Source organism: Emys orbicularis, chromosome 4 (genome assembly GCF_028017835.1).
Source record: "Emys orbicularis isolate rEmyOrb1 chromosome 4, rEmyOrb1.hap1, whole genome shotgun sequence".
NCBI lineage: Eukaryota > Metazoa > Chordata > Testudines > Emydidae > Emys > Emys orbicularis.
In genome coordinates, this window is record NC_088686.1 from 40,416,765 (window position 1) to 40,438,982 (window position 22,218).

Consider the following 22,218-nt stretch of genomic DNA (forward strand, 5'->3'; position numbering starts at 1 on the left):
AAGAATACCGTAAGAAAACATTCATCTGCCCTAAATAAATGCCAAAGACGGTTTTATTCAGAGCCTAAGAATAAAGCAGCAACTTTTTCTTCAGTGCTTAAAAGACTTTAAAAAAATAAGACATTTTGTCTCATTGCATAGTGATAGTAATAGGGTAAGAAAACTTTCGGAAGTTAGGGCTGTAGATTTCAAACTGGATTTACCCATCTCCTTTTCGTGATGTATGAAATTTCAGTAGGAGAAATATAAGTAAATAACCTTCATGACTAAGGGAAAGAGTTCTGGTTATTGGTTTTAGGTTCAACCCCTAGTATTTGACCCCACCTATCTACACGCTTTATATAGCACCTATTACTATGGCGCCTAAGTACTGCATGAATCACAGAAATGTAGGGCTGGAAGGGACCTCACAAAGTCATCAAGTCCAGCTCCCTGCGCTGAGGTAAACCTAGACCATCCCTGACAGGTGTTTGTCTAACCTGTTCTTAAAAACCTCCAATGATGGGGATTTCACAGCCTCCCTGGGAAGTCTATTCCAAAACTTAATTACTCTTACAGTTAGACATTTTTTTCTTTATATCTAACCTTGCTCCAGATTAAGCCTATTACTTCTTGTCCTACCTTCAGTGGACATGGAGAACAACTGATCACCATCCTCTTTATAACAGCCCTTAACATATATGAAGACTGTTATCAGGTCCTCTATCAGTCTTCTTATCTCAAGACTAAACATGCCCATTATTTTTAATCTTTCCTCAGAGGTCAGGTTTTCTAAACCTTTTAGCATTTCTGTTCTCTCCAGTTGGTCTTTCTTAAAATGTGACCTCCAGAACTGGACCCAATATTCCAGCTGGGGCCTCACAGTGCTGAGCAGAACAGGAGAATTACCTCTCATGTTTTACATATGCCACTCCAGTCAATACACCCCAGAATGATATTAGCCTTTTTTTGCAACTGCATTACATTGTTGATTCATATTCAATTTCTGATCCACTATAACCACCAGATCCTTCTCAGCAATACAACCACCTAGCCAGTTATTCCCCATTTTGTAGTAGTGCATTTGATTTTTCCTTTCTGTTGAATATCATCTCGTTTAATTCAGACTAATTTTCCAATTTGTCAAGGTCATTTTCAATTCTAATCCTGTCCTCCAAAGGGCTTGCAACTCTTCCCAGCTCTGTGTCATCCACAAATTTTATAAGCATTCTCTGCACTCCATTATTCAAGTATTTAATGAAAATATTGAATAGTACCAAACCTAGGAGTACACCCTCCAAGTTTCACAGCGAACCATTGATAACTACTCTTTGAGTATGGTCTTTCAACCAGTTGTGCCTCCACCTTATAGTAATTCAATCTAGATCACATTTCCCTGGTTTGCTTATCAGAATGTCATGTGGGCCTGCATCAAAAGCCTTACTAGAATCAAAATATATCACATCTATGGCTTTCCTCCGTCAGGAATCCTGTCAAAGAAAGAAATTACGTTAGCATGATTTGTACTTGACAAATCTATGCTGACTATTCTGTAGAATCCTATTATCCCTTAGGTGTTTACAATCTGATTGTATGATCATTTGTTCCATTATCTTTCCAGGTATCAAAGTTACGCTGACTCTTCTATAATTTATGGGGTCCTTTTTGATCCCCCTTTTAAACATGGGTAATATGTTTGCCCTTCTCCAGTCTGCCATGAGTTCTCAAAGGTAATTGCTAATGGTTCTGAGATTGCTTCAGCATAAAAGGAGTGTAAAAGTCAAGGGGGAAAAGAAGCTGTGTTAGACTATCACAGCCAGCATTTAGTTCACATTTAGGGAATAAATTCTTTATTGGTGTAAACTGGTACAGGTCCATTTGTCCCAAAGACATCAGCTGGGAAGCTCTAGTTTCTTCTAGAGCTTGAGTGACCTATTTAGGAAGTGACACTGGAATACTCCACTGGGAAGCTAGCATCTTTCATTGGTTCCTAGTGAGGGACATGGTTTGCTTTCAACCTCAGAGGTTTCAGCGCTTTGGTCTGAATAAGCACGAACATTGCAGCAGCTTAACCACATCTGTCTGCAAGGCAACTGAACTTATAAACACACAATCTATTGAACAGTCCCACTTAAACATTTTACTAATAACATGCTTGATTATTACTACTGAAAAGAAGTACAAAAATTGTGTTTGTTTGTCTTCATTAAATCTGTTTGCTTACTTTTTGCACCACACAGCTTGGAAAGTAAAACCACATTAGTAGTCAATTTCACTTCTGGGTTTGTTTCTCCTCTCTGTGTTAAATCAGGAATAACATGATTGAAATCAGAATTAGAATCAGGCATTCTGCTTATAAGCAGCTGTATATTTTGATGCACTACAACAGGGATCGGCAACCTTTGGCACATGGCCCTTCAGGGAAATCCGCTGGTGGGCCGGGCCGGATTGTTTACCTGCAGCGTCCTCAGGTTCAGCCGATCACAGCTCCCACTGGCCACGGTTTGCCGTTCCAGGCCAATGGGGGCTGTGGGAAGCAGCGTGGGCCAAGGAACGGCGAACCGTGGCCAGTGGGAGCTGCGATCAGCCAAACCTGCGGACGCTGCAGGTAAACAAACCATCCTGGCCCATCAGCGGATTTCCCTTACGGGCCGCGTGCCAAAGGTTGCCGATCCCTGCACTAGCACAATACTGCTGTGATTTAAGTTACACATTGTAGAGGACTTCTTACATTAACTCTGTTTAATCAAAATGTAGAAAAAACACCAAATGGAAAATAATATCTCTATCCATATTAGGTTTTGAAAGAATGCCAAACCAAATGGAAGGTGTGAGCTACATACATGTGGCACAGGATTGCAGCTAAAGAAAAGGATTGAGAATCAGGTGACCTGGGTTCTATATCAGCTTCTGCTACTGAATATCTTGTGTAACAACTTCCCTGTGCTTCAGCTTTTCCATATGTAAAATGGGGACACAGCAGGTAGATGTGTGGATTCTTGGGTTTGAGATCCTTTGATGGAACATGCTGAAGAAGAGGAGATTGTTATCCTTATTAAAGTTTGCTTCAGCTTTTAGGTATTTTTTTCTATTTTCACTGAACTCCTTGTTAGAAAAAATTGCAGCTCTTGCTATTCTGGGTCTCCTTTTCTTTCCTGTCTTCTTCTTTCCCATATCCCTGAATATCCTTGACGTGACCCCCTTCCTTCTCTTCTCACCATTGTCTTTGAGTCCTGCCTTTCCCTTTCATTCCTCTCAATGTGGAGCTTTTTATTGTGAAGAGCTGAACTTCACACTGGGGCTACCTCAACCCAAAGACTTTGGAACAAAAGAAGACAAAGTCTCTATTGCACACATACCAGAAATAGGAGAGAATTGGCAGGCAAGACTCCAGTGGCAAAAAAAGAAATCTGAAGTTACTCCAACAATCAGGTAAGTGAACTTGTTTCTAAGTTTTCCCTGCCTCAGAGGAAGCCTGATTAATACAACTCCCCCTCTACCTTAACTTATACCCTCCTGCTACTTACTTTTCCTGATGCACCCATTTTCCATCTCGGGGGTATATAAGATGTACCAATTTAGCTTCCATGGATCAGCTTCAGAGGTGATGTGAGCTTCATGTCAGTAACAGTTGAGTCTAACAATTTCTAACCTGGTGCAATTTACACGCTGTAGGGACCAGTGTAATATTGCATCAGGTCAGACTCCCTTAGGCACACCTTTCAATTTGGCCCTGATTCAAAGACAGGTTAATGGACTTGCAAAGGTTACAAAGGAAGTCGGATGGTATTCCAACACTTCTGCATCCTCAATCTAGAACAGGGGTGAGCAAACTACGGCCCGCGGGCCACATCCAGCCCATCAGACCATTTAATCCGGCCCTCAGCTCCCGCTGGGGAGCGGGGTCGGAGGCTTGCCCTGCTGGGGAGTGGGGTCGGGGTCTTGCGCAGCTCCCAAGAAGCAACCGGCATGACCCCACTCCAGCTCCTACATAGTACAAGGAGATATGGTCAGGCGGCTCTGTGCGCTGCCCCGTCCACAGGCACCACTCCCACGGCTCCCATTGGCCTCTGTTCACGGCTAATCGGAGCTGCAGGGGTGGCACCTGTGGATGGGGAAGCACTCAGAGCCGCCTGGCAGCGCCTTGGAGTCGGAGGGGGGACGTGCTTCCGGGAGCTGGTTGCAGTAAGTGCCACCTGGAGCCTGCACCCCTGAACCTTCCCACCCCAATCCCCTGACACATCCCTGATCCCCTCATGCCCACCAAACCCCTCAATCCCAGCCTGGAGCCCCCTCCTACACCCCAAACCCCTCATCCCCAGCCCCACCTCAGAGCCTGCACCCCCAGCCGGAGCCCTCACCCCCCTCATGCCCCAACAGCCTGCCCCATCCCTGATCCCCCTCCCGCCCTCCGAATCACTCGGTCCCAGCCTGGAGCCCACTCCTGCATCCCAAACCCCAAATCCCCAGCCCCACCTCAGAGCCTGCATCCCCAGCCGGAGCCCTCACCCCCCCCATACCCCAACAGCCTGCCCCATCCCTGATCCCCCTCCCGCCCTCTGAATCCCTCAGTCCCAGCCTGGAGCCACCTCCTGTACCCCAAGCCCCTCAGCCCCAGTCCCACCCCAGAGCCCTCACCCCCCCGCACCTCAACCCGGAGCCCCCTCCCGCACCCTGAACTCCTCATTTCTGGCCCCACCCCAGAGCCCGCACCCCCAGCCAGTGCCCAAACCTCCTCCCGAATCCCAACCCATAATTTCGTGAGCATTCATGGTCCGCCAGACAATTTCCATACCCCGATGTGGCCCTCAGGCCAAAAAGTTTGCCCACCCCCGATCTAGAAGCACAGTGGGAGCAACCCGAATGAAAACAGGAGTAGGAAGGTTAGCCAAACTTTCCCAAACCTCCAAAGGAAAGGTTTGGTTTGAGCTTTGTGTGAAGATTTGGGCCAGTTCTTATTTTATAGGCACTGATTCACTTGGATCATATTTCAGTCATCAGCAGTGGAAATGTTTTTCATGGGTTTGTGTGTAGACAGTGAAATTGACATTTACTGATAACAACCTAGTCCTTCCAAGTCTAATTGTACAATGCTGAGTAAACTGATGGTGTTCAGAAAGTAGGTAATTATGATAATAATAATAGATATGTATAGTTTGGCTAAATGAAAGGTCAAAGGGGGAAAGGATAACTGTATACATACATCAGAAAGATGCAAACCCCAAGGAAGAGGAGGGAATTTTTATGGTGCTCCACAGAGATATAACTAGAAGCCGTGGTAAGAAAGTGATGAAAGGAAATGTAAGGTGATTATTGAGAAGCACTTCCTACCAGTGCAATCTATTAGCCTGCAGAATAGTCTCTTAAGGAAATGTTGGAAGCCCCACTGCTTGAATTATTTAAAACGGGATTGGATAAAGCCTGGAAGAATATAGTGCAGGACTCTTAGACTGACTGGGGAGTGGACGAAATATGACTTAACAGGCCTTTCCCACCTCCGATTGATACAAATCTGTGAACTTTGCCTTCCCTCAAAAATCTTTCTCTTCTTTGCAAGAGTGTGGAAATAACGCAGGAGGATTCAAATCTTCCTTCTAGGAAGCAAGGTCCATGCACTAGATGCAGAGGAACCACCCCAATCATTATCAAGAAACATTGTATCAGAAACAGGGTCGGGGGGGCTAAGCGGCTGCAGTTTCTTTTTCGTCCTTTACCCTTTTCAGTGATGTGTTCTCTAGAATATGATCAGAATCCTGGTATCTGTAATGTAGGCAAATATTTGCAGCCCTGAACATTTTCACCAGACACAGTAGATCACCTTCCGTGCTACTTGGTTATACATCGATGCCTCCCCACCACTGTACTCCACTCTTACCCAGCAGAAAGGGGAGGGGAGTAGAGAAGGACAATACTAGCACACAGCAGAATGTGAAGAAGGGGAGTTCTGAAGCTTGATCCACTGATGTTTGAAAAGGATTCTGAAAACTACTACAGACATTCTATTTTATTGTAATATTGCGAATACATAGAAGAGGCTTAAAATGCCACCCAATCTGCAGGAGGTACCCTGTTATGTAGGGTCAATGCCACTGAATAACACTGAGTTCCCAGGGCAGGGGAAAACCCTCCTTTTGCGCAGGACAGGTTGGATTTTAAGAGTCTGGAACTAAGACACTTTATAATTTAATATGCTGTAAAATATCAGCTAGTTAATTCCCGCAAGCACCCTGTATGGTAAACCTGGATTTTTATCTCCATTTTACAAATGGGGTAACTGAGGCACAAAGTGGTAAAAGAACTTGCCCAAAGCGGGACAGAGAGTTATTTGCAAAGTGGACACAAACTCAGAAGTTCCAGTCCCATTATTAGTCCCCTCATTTCTGGATCCCTTCCTGCAATCCTCCTACTTTTGGCCTAAATCATATGGTTTCCTTTGCATGACTTTGTATTCTCTGCTGCCTTTCTGTGAGAAGAGGGAATACTGATGTGTTTGATCTGCTTCAATCACTGCAAGTCAGATGTGTCAACCTGGGATTACAGCTGGCACTGTTCTGGCTGCAGGCAGTAAGATCTGGAAAGCACAAAGTTATTGCTCAAGCTGCCAATCCTTTGGTCCAGCTGTTTGTTTTCTCTGTGTGCACATGCACAAGTCCTGGAGTGTTTTTGTCTGTTTTGATAGTGTTTGTCCATGCCTCTCTGTGTCTATATGGAAGTGTGTGTGTGTCTGCACATACCATGTAGTCATGTTTATGTATCTTGTGTGAGAGAGAGAAAATACGTTGTGATAATTCCATTTGCCCAGAAAACTAAAAAAGTAGTAACCTGACAGAGAAATGGAGCAATACTAATATCTAACAGTTCAATGAGCTGTGCTGTCTAGCAGAATTCTCTTCTCTCACAATAATCAATTTAGCCTGTTTCTCCATCTTTCTCCAGCACCACATTATGATCATAGCTACGGAGCTGCAAAAGTCATGAGATGATTGAACCAATAACCTTTCATTTCACACAAGCTGAGTAGAAATCTATCCATCAGAACTGTTCTGATGATATCATACGTGCTTGGGTAACTGGGAGTTCATATAATCACAGACCAATGGACAGAGAGACATGATAGTTCATTATATACGGAGTTTAGGATAGTCAGGGTTGTACTATGCAGTACATGAGCAGCAATAAACTTTCCCTCTAGAATTCTTTGAGAGAGCAACTAATTAGCTGGCTTCTAACTACTGTGCCTGGAGAATAATATGGTGATAATTTTTAGGAAAACACACTGGAAAAATAGAAGGAAACAAAAATGACAGCTCCGGTCCCCCAGTGCAGTGAAGCTGCTTCATGCCACAGCATCACTGAATTACAGCCCTAAAGGCAGCATATCTGAGCATGGGAGGAATGTCCCAGTGCAGGGGAATCCTCTAGTAGTGTAGAGCCTGTATCATGGCTCTTATGTAATGCCCTACCTGTTGTTGGCAAGAGAGGGGAGCGGAAACCGTAGCCAAGTGAAAAGAAGGGTATCTTTATGCTGCCCAGTTCTCTGGCTGTCATATTTGGCATCTTAGGGCCTTTGGTAGCCAGCATAATTTAGATAATTAGCATGGAACAGAGCAGGCTCGGGACTGGGGAAATGCAAAGGTCTCCATCTCCTGAGTTGCATTCTTGCTCCACAGCCAAGGATCTGGAGCAAATGCCTTTCCAGAGGCATTTCCTCTAATGTCTGGAGGAAAGTCAGTTGCAAAAATACCCCAGATCGAGGGTCCATGGTTAAGAAAGGACTGAGATGATCTGAGGGTACTTAGGAGGAAGCAGAGAAAAGTTATACATCCTATTATATAGCTTGTAAGCAACAAACTCCCTTTCTTCTTTGGGTCAGGTAACTTGCTTATAATATGGCAGACACTAGCATCCACCAAATTCCAGCTGGAAAGTGGATGGAAGTGTTTCCTTGATTACATCCCATGGGTTATGTAAGGATTGGTGGGACTTGAACCTAGACCCATGAGCCATCTAACATCCCCACCCTGACACCCAGCAGCAGCTGTAACCTACCCACTCCCTGTGACCTACAATCCATATAGACTGAATGCCATGTGAAGTTCCCTCTCATGTGATCTGACAGTGGTCTTAGTGATCCCTGATTGGTTCCCTGACCCTATATAAGCCCATGGGGCATACCAGGAAGTGTTTAGGAAACCAAGTGGACCCTTGGCCTGATTCTGTATCCAGCTCGGACGCTGGCTTGACCCTCAACTTGACTCTTTACCCTGATAAAGCTCTGACCCCTGGCTTCAGTTCTGGGCCCCCAAGCTCCTGCCACTAGCCTGGCCTACCTTCACCCAGGATCCTGACAGGTTAACAAATATTAACAGGGAAAGTCAAACAGCATTTGTTTGCCTTCTGGACACAACAGATAATTACTCTGTGGAAAACTGCCACAAGCTATTATTGAGGCTAAATGTTTAGCAGGATTAGAAAAATATGGGGATAAGAAGAATATTCACAATTACAATAGATAGGGTACACATGTAAATGGTATATCAAGCCTCATGCTTCAGGACATAAGCCAATCTCTAACTACCTGGGGATAGAAAGAAACTTCCCCCATGAGCATGTTAGTGTGTGTTTTTCTATTGTAGTGGATATTTAATCCTTCTCTGAAGCATCTGACCACTATCCTAGGTAGGAATCTGGACTAGATGGATAAGTGGATAGTCTCCAGGGGGTAGGAAGGAAACTGCCCCACACCCAGCACCTTTGGATAGCAAAATCCAGTAAGCCAGATATGTTATGGTCAATTTTTTTCCATTTTTCTCTGACGCATCTAGCATTGACCACTAGACTGGATAAATTAAACATCCAGTCTGATACAGCAGGAGGCAGGATACAAGACTCGCTGGACTAACAGTCTGATGCAATATGGTAAAATCCTATGCTCCTTTGTGTGGTACTGAGAAGACTGCTGTTCAAGCATGTCTCTGTGCATTTTTTTTCCATGGCTGTTGCAGAAAAAGTGCTAATACCCCTATTCCTGCCCATCTCCCTCCCGGTGATGGACTCATTTGCAGTTTGTCTGAAATAAAATGTCCCGGGATTTTATAGAAAATTTCAGTGGGAGGGAAATCCAGGACGTGATGTCAATTGAAGTGTCACAAACTGCATGTGCACTGCGGGTTCCCCAAGATTAGTTCAGCATTTTCAGCATATGGCGGGGAGAATGGGGACCCAAAGCCTGTTAAATTGCAAAATGACACTACCAGCCAGGTGGTCTGCTGGGCAGAGTTGTGCAAGCATGTCTGTGTGCAAGTGCCTGTGTGCACAGGTCTTAAGGGTTGTAGCTATGTGCACAGCAGGTTCTTGGGTTGTGTGTGCTTGTGATCATGTCTGAAGGAGTCAATGTGCATCTCAAAGAAACCATGTCTCTGTGTGCGTTTACACACTGGAGTGATTGTCTGTGAGCGCTCAGTTGTAGCGGTAGGAAGTAAGTGTGCTGCTCCCTGCTGCAGTGTGAGAGGAAGGCAGGTTTTATATTCCCTTGATAGGACTAGAAGCCAGGCAAGAATTATTTAAAGGGGAAGAGGAGGTTATTTCGGTTTGATATGCACTGAGCTGAGGTCCAACAGGGCCAGAAGGAACACAAGCAGCTGTGTGGAGTCTATCAGCAGCCTACTGCCCATCTTGCACTCAGTATGTGTGTTCAGGACAATTCATTGCCACCTGCGAGTCTACAGGTCTGTTTTGGTTGCACAATTACGAAAGTGGGGACAGAGCTGAGAAATGCCTATAACTTGACTGTTCCTGCCTGAGTTTATTTTTATAAGAACCAATAATGCTTTGGGTGCACAGTGGGCAGTCTCAAATAGGGCCAATATCCTGTGCTACAGCTTAACGGCACCCTAAGCAGCCTCTTATTGTTCAGAAACTCAGCTTTCTGTTATACTTAGTTCATGTCACATTTTAGCTCACAACTGTAACCATGCAGTGAAGGTTGTCTGAAACTGCAAACAACCTGGAACAATAGCTGAGAGAGGTGCAAGCTTCGCTATTCATCTTGTTAATTCAGATGCCCAGTGATTACATTTTAAATGTCAGGATCATCTTATGAAGATGTACACAATCTACTCCGAGAACCAGTCTAGTCTGAGGAATAGGTGGTGCTTTAAAAATCGACTTAGATAACATGTTGTAAGCCAGGCTTTCACGTAACTTTAAAGGTGTTAAAGTGACTACGCTGGGTGATGTGTGTTTCAAATCACATTAGCTAATTCAAATTAAAAATCACCTTTTCCCCCTAGATTTGGCAGACCCACAGCAATAGTGCACATTGACATCTCAAGTGGCTGGAGCTCATTCTGTGCACAGAGCTCAGAAGAGTACCTCTACCCTTTTGCTCCTAATTCAAGAGCTCTCCATGGGATCCTGGTGGGGAATCAGGCCAGCATATCTGCTGCTGAAGATGCTATCCTGTACGTGCAATTATACATATACTTCCTCATTTACCCTCTGCCTTTATTTTCACCCCTCCTGCTGCTGCTAAGTAATGCTGAGCTTCCTTTCCAACCTGCTTGGCTTAAGTTGCCTCTTGCTTAATGCAAAGCTGACAGAAACACAGGCACTTGATTTAGCGCCACTCTCTGATGTTGACTGGAAGTATTTGGTGAAGGTAAGAATACACACCTCACCACAGGATGCCATCAGATACTGGATTAGCTTTGAGAGATGAAACCCGGACAGGTAGAAAGATGTCTGCAAAATTAGCATAATCATTTTTCTCTTTAACACTTTTTGCCTCCTTCATCTCATCATGTACAAAAGTAAGACAGCCACTATACTGCTTCCATGCAACCACTGGAGAGAAAGAGCACAGTGCAAGTTAATAATTGCTCCACATGTCTGTGGAAGAACAAAACATCAAGTGCACAAGTGAAATGGTGAAAATTTCTAAGTAAAATTTAATGACAAAATTTCCACAACTTTTTCATAGCTCCAGACTCTATGCCCAGAACAGTGTGTGTGTGCGCGCATGAGTCCTGGAGTGTTTTTGTCTCTTTTGGTAATGTTTGTCCACGTCTATGTAGGTCTCACTGTATCTATACGGCAGCATGTATGTGTGCACATACCTTGTAGTCATGCTTATGTATCTTCCAGCCTTATAAAAATGTTATAAATTTTCTGGCCCCGCAGTGACAAGCTACAATCAACTCTTGATTTCATCAACTTGTCATGCTTTAATCATCCCTCTTGGCAGATCTTTCAACATATGTTACCGCGCTGCCTTCAAACTATGCATCTCCAGTGCTGTTTTAATAACCCTGGCTTTTTATATGTTTTAGACTCATTACAAGATGCAATAAATTTGTCAAAGGGATTTTACTTGCTGCCTCCGCTCCATGGAGATAGGAAGCATCTGAAGACTCATTTGAGTCCCACAAAATGAGTGCAATACAAAAAATTAAATGCCACAACCAAGTGTATGAAAGTAACATCAGGGATCACATGCAACTCACAAAGCTAATCAAAATTCAGTTCAGGTCACCTCTTTCTCCTTAACTTGCCATCCACTAACAGGGGCATTTAGTAAAGAAAATATTAAGACCATGATGGGGTTTGGCCAGTACCCTCAAGATAACTCTCCAACTCTTGTAAAAAAAAAAAAAAAAATTGCCACAGGCTCTCTTAATGACCGAGTGGTCAAGACCTCAGTTTTATGTCTAATTAAATGGATGGTATTCTCTAGTAGCACATACTATGCAGCAGTATAGGATGCAGTACAAATGTAGATGAAAGAGCATCTCTTAGTGAATCACACACACCATTTAGTAGAGTTCCTGAGTTTTCCTTGGGGGTCTCCCATCCAAGTACTGGCTAACCCAACAGTATTGAAATTATGAGAGCTAGCGAAATCACAACCTATCAGCTTGTGTCTGCAACATGAAGGCACATGTTAGATGAGAAAAGAACAGAGCAGTTTGCCTGAAATCCTCCATGGTTAACTGTTGGACCATCCAAATCTATTTTCCCCTTCCCTGGTGCTGAGGATAGGATTTCAAAATGCTTTATAATTATGAAGTCCCACAAATTCCCTATTTGACAGATAGGGAAACTGAAGCACCTAAAGGTGAGCTAACTTGCTCAAGGTCACACAGTGAGTAAGTGTCATGGCAGGGAACACAATACAGGAGTATTTCTGCCTCAGTCCCCTGACTTTTGGGGTCATATTGCCACACCATATTTAACATAGGGCATTTATAACAAAGAAGCTGATTGTCATCTTTCAAGATCTCTTGTTGGGGAGATGGGCTGGGGACTACAATCCAAAACCAGCAGCCATGCCTAGGAGCTGTTGCACATACCTTCCTGCCACCCTCAGTCCCAAAGGTATCCTTGCTAAATCTTTTCTTTAGTAACTAAAACAGCTTCTGCATTATCTGATGAAATTCCTCATCATAATAACAAGCTCTTCTATGTTTTGTGTAATTCCTTTACAAATAACCTTGAGTCGTGCACATGTCCTCTTACTATCTCAGGAGAGAATCTCACTTCCCCACCCCCTTTCTTCCCCCTACCTCCAAACAAAAATTTGCTTGCTGTCTTCTGGGTGGTTATGTTTAATCTCAGGATTAGACAGAAGCCCGTGGTTTGCCTTGAACAGCTTATCAGCTTCCAAGAGACATTTACGGGAAGAGAAAGACTCTGGTTTTGATAGCAGTAATTGTATTTAGCTTGTAAGATACAAGGCTATTTATCTCGTGGCTGTGAAATCACAGAGGGGGAAAAAGAAAATGTTGGCGGATAAAAACTAAATAAAACCAAGAAAAGAAGAAAAGAAACAACCCCCTCACGGCCGTCAAGTGCAGGGGTGGGGTGAGGAATGGACTTTTCGTTTAATCAAGTTCATGTCACTTGGGGAAGGAGAAAGTAGAGAGAAGGATGGAAGGGCAAGGAGTGTGAGTGGAGCAAGAAATTATCCGTTTTAAAGCAAACAAGTGGCAATGGCAATTATAGAGGTGTATGGTCCAATTTCCAGAGGTGCTGAGTACTGAAAATTTCCATTGAAAGCAATGGGAGTTGCGGATGCTGAGTACCTCTGAAAATCAGACCATTTGTTATTTATTTTATAGACTTATATCTATGACCATCACCAGGCCCCCAAAAGCTTAGAGAGAGAAGGTGGGTGAGGTAATATCTCTTGCTGGAGCAGCTTCTGTTGGTCTTCTTCCTGAAGAAGAGCCCTGTGTAAGCTTGAAAGCATGTTTCTCTCATCAATAGAGGCTGGTCCAATAAAAGATAGAATCTTACACACCGTGTCTCTTTAATATCTTGGCAACAACATAGCTATAACCACACTGTAGACAAAAGCTTGGCACTCTTATTCCTGCACCCGAAAGGCCTTGTACGGCGCCGCAAGCTCACTGTATCCAGGCCCTCATGGGCCTACTCCAGCAAACAGGTTTTAGAAGTATGTGATGTCCTTTGAGAATACCCCACTGTTAAAAGTAGACAGTTAAATCCCAGGTACCGACTGGAAGAATGGCCCAGCAGATCATAACTCCTATTGTGGCTCAGAAGGAGAGAGATGATCCTGTCCCATCCCTATCAATCTACATTTCTAAAGCACCTACAAGCGAAGTAAATGTGTCGCAGAGCATTTAAGCCTTTATAGACTGTAATGAATATTCTAACTGGCACCCTGAAGTGAATAGGCAACCAGTACAGGGAACTGTTAGAATCCATAATGGCTCAACCCACTCAAGAGATAAGCATTAGCACTAGCTGAAGCTTCTCAATGGTCTTCAAGTGGTAGTCCCAAGAAGTGCACACAGCAGTCATCCAACCTAGAAGTTACAAAGCAGTGGATCATTTTGAACAGGAGAATTACAAGACGGAACCCTGTCAGTGTCAATGGTGTCAAAAGCTGGTGACAAGTCTAATAAAATCATCATGGATACTTTGTCCATGGCCATCAACTTTAGATAATAATATCTTCTCCACACTAAAACTAGAAAGACAGAGGTCCTGGATGCCTATTAAATCCATCTATGTCAGTAGCTGCCACCAAACAAACTTCTCAGTAACTTTTCTCCAGAACGGGAGATGACAAAACAGGTGGTAATTGACAAGAAGGCGAATATCAAGAGAGAGATTCTTGAGCAAGAGTCTTATCACCACTTATTTAAGAGGATCTTTAAAATCTTTGTCAATAATGGGTCAAAACTTTCCCTTCATCACTCACAAAGGCCAATTGTCCAGCTTGTGGGCAATGGGACACAGGTGACCCAAGAGATCTAAGGGATCACTGAGGAAAGCTAGACAGAGTTCCTCCTGCTCTCATATCTCCATGATGCAGACTAAAGCATCCCAGAACTGAGTCTTTCTTTCAACAAAATAGATGGAAAATTCCTCACAGCAAGGGAGGCTTGACTCCATATCAGAATTTCATATCAGGCCTTCCTATCATGCCAACCAGTGTTACTGGATAGCATTTTCCTCATGTCATGGCAGAGGGAAAAGAATAACTACTGTATCTCTATCACAGCCTAAGAATGCATAACATCTCTATGCTGTGATCTATCTGTGTGAGTTTTCTACCACTAGCTCTCAAGCCTCCTCTCTTGAAGCTTTGTCAGTTGTAAGTCATCTGCACTCCATACTGACCTGTGACGAGAGTATCAAGATAGTCCCCTATTCACCAATGCTTATGCAGGTATAGCTCTTTATCTGCGAATGCTTGGGTACACTTTCCAGTTGGTTCCCATTTGCCTGGGTTAACATCACTTGAATTCAAACAAACACCAAAATTCAAACAGAACTCTGCTAAAACTGCTGATTGGACCAAATTCATGGCTAAAACTGCAACAGCACCCAGTTTTACACAGTTTTAAACAAAAAAACCCAGAAACTTTGACGCAAGTTACCCATGGTTTTGGTCTTTGGTACAAATATGAACAGCTCCTATTTTGCTTGACCTCTATAAGAAGAGGGGATGATGGCAGTGCCACAGGAAAATGGAACTTGTGCCAACTAGGGTAGACATTAGGAGCGGAGCACCTAGTACAAGATGGCTCTGGAGAAAACAACACCAGCACTAACCTGGCTTGCGGGAGAAGATAGCATTATACGCTAGGGTTAAATCTTGTTATGGGTTGAGTTAAAACCTGGCAGAAAATGATGTGTGAATGCACTCTTCATTTAAGATAGCTGTTAAGTGGCCACACTGAAAACTATGCCTAATAGAGCCTGCCAGAAACTAGCACTATGTGGGCAATTAGTTCCACTGGGCATTCTGACCAGGGGCTGTGTATCTGAGAGCACACAGAAGAGACATCCAGGGAAAGCCAAAAAGCCAAGCAAAAGCCTGAAGTGTGACCCTGGAAAAAGCTAGAGAGAGAGCTTTGGGGCCTGGTGTTGGCTAAAGATACTTGAAGCTGTAAGCTAAGAATCTGCTCCTTTTGTTCTTCGCTACTCTTGCATTTGCAGAAGCAGGATTTTGTACGTTCTTTGTAAAGAAGCAAGATTGTAAATACCAGATCCATCAATTTCTACTTCTAACTGGAACATCCCTAGGGCCCTGAACTTGGACTAGCCTCTGGGGTCAAAAAGGGGCAACACAACAGTAGAAAGAAACAAAAGAAACATGGTCATAGTTTAAATTTTGTGTGTGAGCAAGAGAGGAATGGAAAGAGGCAGAATCTCAGCCTGCCATCAACACCTGCACTTCATCCGGCCAACTCCAACTTAGAATTGTTGTGACATCAGAAGACAAAGAATGGCAGTGGGACACTGGCCCAGCAGAGCCACTATACCAGGAATCCCTCCCCACCTCACCCCCATGCGCCAACCCCCTGTAGCACTCTGGGGAGGAGTTTGGATTCCAGTTTGCCAAACTTTGTGGTAAACCATGTGTGTGTGCCAAGGGGAGGGGCACTGAGAGGACAAAAGTTATTTCTATTACCTGGAGCCAATGGCATTAAAAGTTAATGCCACTTAAGAGAATGAGTGGATTCCTGATGAGAGGCTGGTGGAGGTCACTCACAAAGGTGATAGGGAGGAGCAAGTGGAACAATTTTTTTCTCTCTACCTAGCTGGAGAAACTAGCTCATGAGGATCTAGTTGTTCTATATTGAATTGATTCTCAGTTTTAAAATATGTCTATAAAAAGCCAGGGTAATGTTCCCCCATTAAGTGAGTGTCTCTTTAAATGAAAGTCTCTTCCTGTCTTTCACCTCACTTCCCCCCACTATCCCTCTTTGAAACATGACTTCAATCAGGCTTTATTTTGGTGTTATTGACATGTTCTTTCTTTGCAGCTCCTCTTTGCCTAGTTTTTCTCTTCCCGCTGTACTGAAGGAAATGCAGGCACTGCACGGATGAATGAACAGGTAGATGAGGCTCGTTTTAATGTACACTCCAGATCTGGCAAGACCCCAAATCTCTCTTTGCAAGCAAAGGTAGCGAGAGAGCAAGAAAACCTCCTGGCTAGGATTTAATGAAAACCCACGGCCTGAGGTATCTATCCCAGTTCTACATCAAGATAGGTGATTTGTTTTTAACCCTTCTGAGAATTGCTGGCTTCTTCCCAGGCACTGGGATTCATAATTTGTCTTTTTTTCTCTTATTGTAAAGCGCCTCAAATACGATGGATTTTACAATAATCTGAAATAAAAGTATAGCAGAGGCTTCTCCTACCTGCACTGGCTCTTGTATCTTACCCAGTGGGGACACTGTTCTTGGTCCAGAATGACACTTACTAAACCACAAAAATAGTTGAATTTAGATTTAGAGAAAGCTCTCAGCAACTACAAAACTAATCATCACTGACACACATCTATCATAGAGATGATGCACAAAACATTGCTCCCACCCCAGAGAACAGTAGGGATGTAAGTCCCTTCTGGGGAACAGAGAGTAGTGTAAATTTGCCATTCAGAGAGATACCCAAGGCTGAAGAATAGGCACACTGGCCCTTTAATGCATTAATCTTCATGATCCAAGCATCACATAGCTGACTAACAATGCTGTCTGAAGACATGCACATCTCACACAGCCCTGTTGTGGGCTTGGGGGAGATGACAAAGGGAAAACAAATTCAAATATTGAATATTATCAATGAGCCAGTGGTTTTTGGCTAAAGGGTGCCAGGACAGGTGGATGAAAGTGAGCAACTCCAGTGCATTCCTGCTGATATTTGTTATTCCTCATTTCTCCGGAATATTGGCTCAAATCTGAATGCTACATCACTGTCCCGGCCTTATTGCCCAGTAAATGAAACGCTAATACAGTTGGAAAGTCAGAGCCAGGCGCAAACACTAAGAGAATCTCTAATGATCAGGATTATTTCAGGTTCTCCAGGCTAAGACAACTTTAGGCTCAAATGAATTCCTCCCTTTCAAATTTACCTCTACCCCTTCTTCCTTCCCAAAATGAGCAATCCCCATGTTGCGGGTGATTTGCCTGTAATTGGATGCTTATAAAGATATTTTGTCAGTGCCTGAATTGTTGTTTTGTTGCTTTTTCCATTTTCTTGCCTTTTATATGAAGTTGCAAAGATAATAGCTTTGGAGTCTTTTGAACCTATTTGGCTATTTTCATTTAATTCCTTCTTGATTGATGGCTGTGTTTAAAGAAAAGCAAATACTTCTCTCTTTGCTCATTTAGTAACCATTGGTATACATTTACAGCATTCAAATAAATTATGAATCTCATGTATAATCCCACAAAAGGCAATGAAATTCAGAGAGGAAAACTGAAATAATATTTAATTTACCCCCTTTTGTCTAAAGATATTTTCCTAATATCTAACCTAAATCTCCTTTGCTGCAGATTAAGCCCATTACTTCTTGTCCTACCTTCAGTGGACATGGAGAACAATTGATCACTGTCCTCTTTATAACAGCCCTTAACATATTTGAAGACTGTTATCAGTTCCCCCGCTTCAGTCTTCTTTTCTCAAGATTAAACATCCCCAGTTTTAACTTTTGCTCATAGGTCAGGTGTTCTAAACCTTTTATCATTTTTGTTACTCTCATCTAGATTGTCTCCAATTTGTCCACAGTTTAAGAAAATGGACACAGCACTCCAGAGGAGGCCTTACCAGTGCTGACTAGAGCAGGACTATTACCTTCCTTGTCTTACATACGACATTCCTTTAATTCACCCTAGAATGATATAACCCTTTTCCACAACTGCATAACATTGTTGGCTCATATTCCATTTCTCATCCACGACAGCCCCCAGATCCTTCTCAGCAGTACCACAGTCTAGCCAGTTAGTCCCCATTTTGTAGTTACACATTTGATTTCTCCTTCCTAAGTGTGGTACTTTGCACTTGTCTTTATGGAATTTCTTCTTATTTATTGGAGACCAATTCTCCAATTGTCATGGTCATTTTGTATTCTAATCCTGCCTGCCAAAGTCCTTGCAACCCCTCTTTGCTTGGTGTCACCCACAAATTTTATAAGCATACACTCCCCTCTGTTTGCCAAGTATTTAATGAAAATATTGAATAGTATTGGACCCAGGACGGATTCCTGTGGACCCAACTAGATATGCCCTCCCAGTTTGACAGTAAACCATTATAACTACTCTTTGAGTATGGTCATTCAATCAGCTGTGCAACCACGTTATAGTCATTTCATCTACTACATTTCCATCATTTGCTTCGTAGAATGTCATGTGCGACTGTTTCAAAAACATTACTAAAAATCAAGATATATCATGTCTACTGCTTCCTCCATCCTCTAGGACAGCAGCCCTGTCAAAGAAGGAAATTAGGTTTGTTTGGGACGAGTTGTTCTTGACAACTCCATGTCGGCTATTACTTATCATTCTGTTACCCTCTAGGTGCTTACAAATTAATTATTTAATTATTTGTTCTGGTATCTTTCCAGGCATCAACGTTAGGCTGACTGATCTATAATTCCCCAGATCCTCTTAGTTTTCCTTTTTTTAAAATAGGTACTATGTTTTGCCGTTCTCCAGTCCTCTGGGACCTCACCGGTCCTCCATGAGTTCTCAAAAATAGTTGCTAATGTTTCAGAGAATGCTTCAGCTACTTCCTTAAATACACTATGTGACTTTCATCAGTCCTGTTGAGTTGAATACATCTAACTTATTTAAATATCCATTAACCTGTTCTTGCCCTATTTGGGCTTGTGTTCCTTCCCCCTTGTTAACATTCTGTTAAGTATCTGATCACAATTCATCTTTTTAATGAAGACTGCAGCAAAACAGGCATTAAACACCTTAGCCTTCTTGATGCTATCCGTTATTATCTGTCCATTCCCATAAAGGGATGTTTTATTCTGGGCAGTTGTATTCTATTCCTGCATATTACCCCACTCTATTATGAATGGGAGTGAGGCAGCTGGGGGAGAATAGATTTCTTGGCTATTTTTGACATCATATTCCTTTTGGAGAGGGACTGGAATGCTCAGTCCAGATATGGACCAATATTTGAATTTACTTCAAGGCGTGGGCTGTTGAGATTTGCAGGTTTTGGTCATATCCAATTGTAGACCTAGGACCAAGCTATGAAGCTTGGCTCTAAAGCCAAACCTCCTCAAAGTTCTGGTTCAGGCCTGTGTCTATATCCTTTACAAGAAATTCCAATGTGTGCTCAGTCTCAGTGTATAGCCAGTGAAACACTTTTGGTTTTAAAAGACATTTTAGGGTTATTGTTGCTCACTAAACTTCTGAAGCTGGTAAACTTCTATTGGGTCTTTTAAAAAAGATTTTATAACCTACAAATACCCAGAAGTTGGTATGTATGTGAGAGAGAAGTTTGGGGGCAGGGGGGGGGGGGCTGGATGGAATAGAAATAAATCCCTCATCCTTGGGGTGTGACTTTATACACCCAATATCAGCCCAGACACATGGCTAATGCAGATTTTGTAAATCCATGACTTTCCTAATGGAAACACAGACTGTTCTTTAAATAAAGCAGCAGCAGAGGATTCAGTTATGATATTTCCTAAGCAAGTTTTATTTTCCCTTTTCAAAAACTCAGCAACTGAGAGAGCTGAGTATTTTGCTTCTTTACAAGAGGGGATTAACTACAGTCACTAATATATAAAGAAATTCTATTCACAGGGCTGTACAGGCTGTAACAGGCTGCCAACTGGACCAGAGGTAGCTGACTGGGAAATAATTAATGGAGGCTGTAGGAAGGAAGCACTGGATTTGGGCACTTCCCACCCTCCCTAGACAGTGGATAACTGGGCTGAATCTGACGTACCATAATGGTAAAGGTGCTGGGGAACAGGCCCTTTGAATATATAGCACTAAACATCTATAGCATTTGTGTCATGTGGAATACAAAGTAGAAAGCACTAGTGCTGCACCACAGGGAAGCTCACTCAGATACAGAGGCTCCCAGCATGTGAAGAGCAGAAATGAAATCACGCCCTCAGAGTAATTTATTAGTGTCTGGGGGGAACAATTAGGTGCAGTGTACTTCAGGTATCTCTCACGAGTGCCATCATTTGAAGCTAAATGGCTTGTGGGCGACTCCCACACTACTGGCAAATTGCCTAGTGTTTATCAGGAGAATCCTCCCTCTTTCCACCCCCAAGTGGGTTATGTGTAAACCTGGGAGAGAGGCACTGGAGGCTGCCTGGGTTTACTTAACACCGGCAGCTGCTGAGTAGACCATGACTCCTGATGCCAAACAGTAAGTTGAAGACGGTGACTGTCTCTGCAATCACTCTCCGTTTCTTTGCATTCTACAGACTTTGTATGTCACTGAGCATCTCCTTGCATTGTCAGCGTCACTAAGGCTGCATCCTTTTGATTTCAGGGTGACTTTGGCCTTCAATGATGGTGACACACAAACGGAGAAGGATGTGGCTTGTCTTCTCTGCATGCACATTACCCCAGTCTGTCACTGCTGCCCTTCTTTGCTAGGGCCTTGGGTTATGGTTTCAAAGAGAATCAATATGAAACTGAATGGTTCCACATGGTTTTTGACATGAAGCAAACTAAAACATGATGGTTTCAGCTGGATAGCATGTCAAGTTTTGTTTGTACAATCCCAAAATTCAGAGCAAATTTCAGGGAATGAAAGCTTATGGGAAGCAAAAAGAAAGGTCCACACAAATTCTTGTGAACCAATCCTGCCACATTTGTTGTCCCTTACATTCATGTCTATGCAGGCTGCAATCAGGAGATAAGGTAGAGTGCCACGCCCCCTTCCCACCACACTGCTCTTCACTCTGCTCTCTTTCATTAGAAATCACCACAAGTAACAAATCTAAGTTGTTGTTGAATCAGTTTGTAACTCTTTGTAAGATCAGGATATGCCCAGTGGGCTTTTACTGTGCATGATCTATGTGCATATTGCCATGCAGCCTTTTTGCACCACACCTCTCCATACACAGTAGATGTTGGATTCAATACCTCATTTTCCAACACAGCGAACATAGAACCAGGATGATAAATTCAGCTCCCTTTACATTGGATCAGGCTCAAACCAACTCTCTATTTCTGGGGATGTATAAATGTTTGTATACTGCCCCAGCATTTTATGATTTAGTTGTTGTAACCCTTATTTTAAGGTGTGGATGGTTGAAAAGGAAAAGACAGAGAGAAAGATGTCTTGGTCAAACATATACCTGAAGGGTAGTGTTCGTTCACTGGCCAGCTGTCCACCTGAAGTGTGGCATTCCCGCCATTCCTAGTAAAGCGCACCACATGATATTTGCCATCATTCACTGGGGTGCTCTCCTCTTTGATAGAAATATCCACTGTGCCAATATTGAAGACCACGCCAATCTTGCCTTGCTCCTATAATGAAAAGAGCAAGAAACAACAACCGATAAGTTACCATCTGGTATGAGAGTTCTCTAGGTCTGTAAATATCTAAATAGTTAGACAATTGATAAGATGACAGTAGATGGCACTCAAAAACATGTAGCAAAGTTCCTGGGTTTTGTAGGACCAATAAAACTTGTGGTTGTGTAATGCATATGTCTTTCTGTGCAGCGCTATACATCAGCTCTTAATGCTATTCACCTGAGAATCACGACTAATTTCCTCCCTCAGAACTTCTCCATGGACAATTGAGAGCCAAGGACGGAAAACCAAGGAAACGTATAGAATGTTATTTGGGAAACATCCCCGTTAATTAGGTATCGTTTGCTCAGTCACCACTAAATTGCAACCACTACTGGGCTAGAACACAGCAATTGTTTGACACATGCAAAAAGTACATAGCAGGTTTATTCCAGGAGGGAGTTTAGCGTAATT

At 43.1% G+C, this 22,218-nt stretch overlaps 1 protein-coding gene across 19 annotated transcripts in view; it reads right to left on the reverse strand.

Moving 5' to 3' along the window:
• Positions 1-22,218, reverse strand: part of NRXN3 (neurexin 3) — a 1,366,589-nt gene that overhangs the window by 149,989 nt on the left and 1,194,382 nt on the right. For all 19 annotated transcript variants that reach the window (XM_065404047.1, XM_065404046.1, XM_065404048.1 and 16 more), the window contains one exon: positions 21,585-21,756. In XM_065404047.1, coding sequence (XP_065260119.1) covers positions 21,585-21,756 — 172 coding nt within the window. The remainder of the gene's footprint in view (positions 1-21,584; positions 21,757-22,218) is intronic.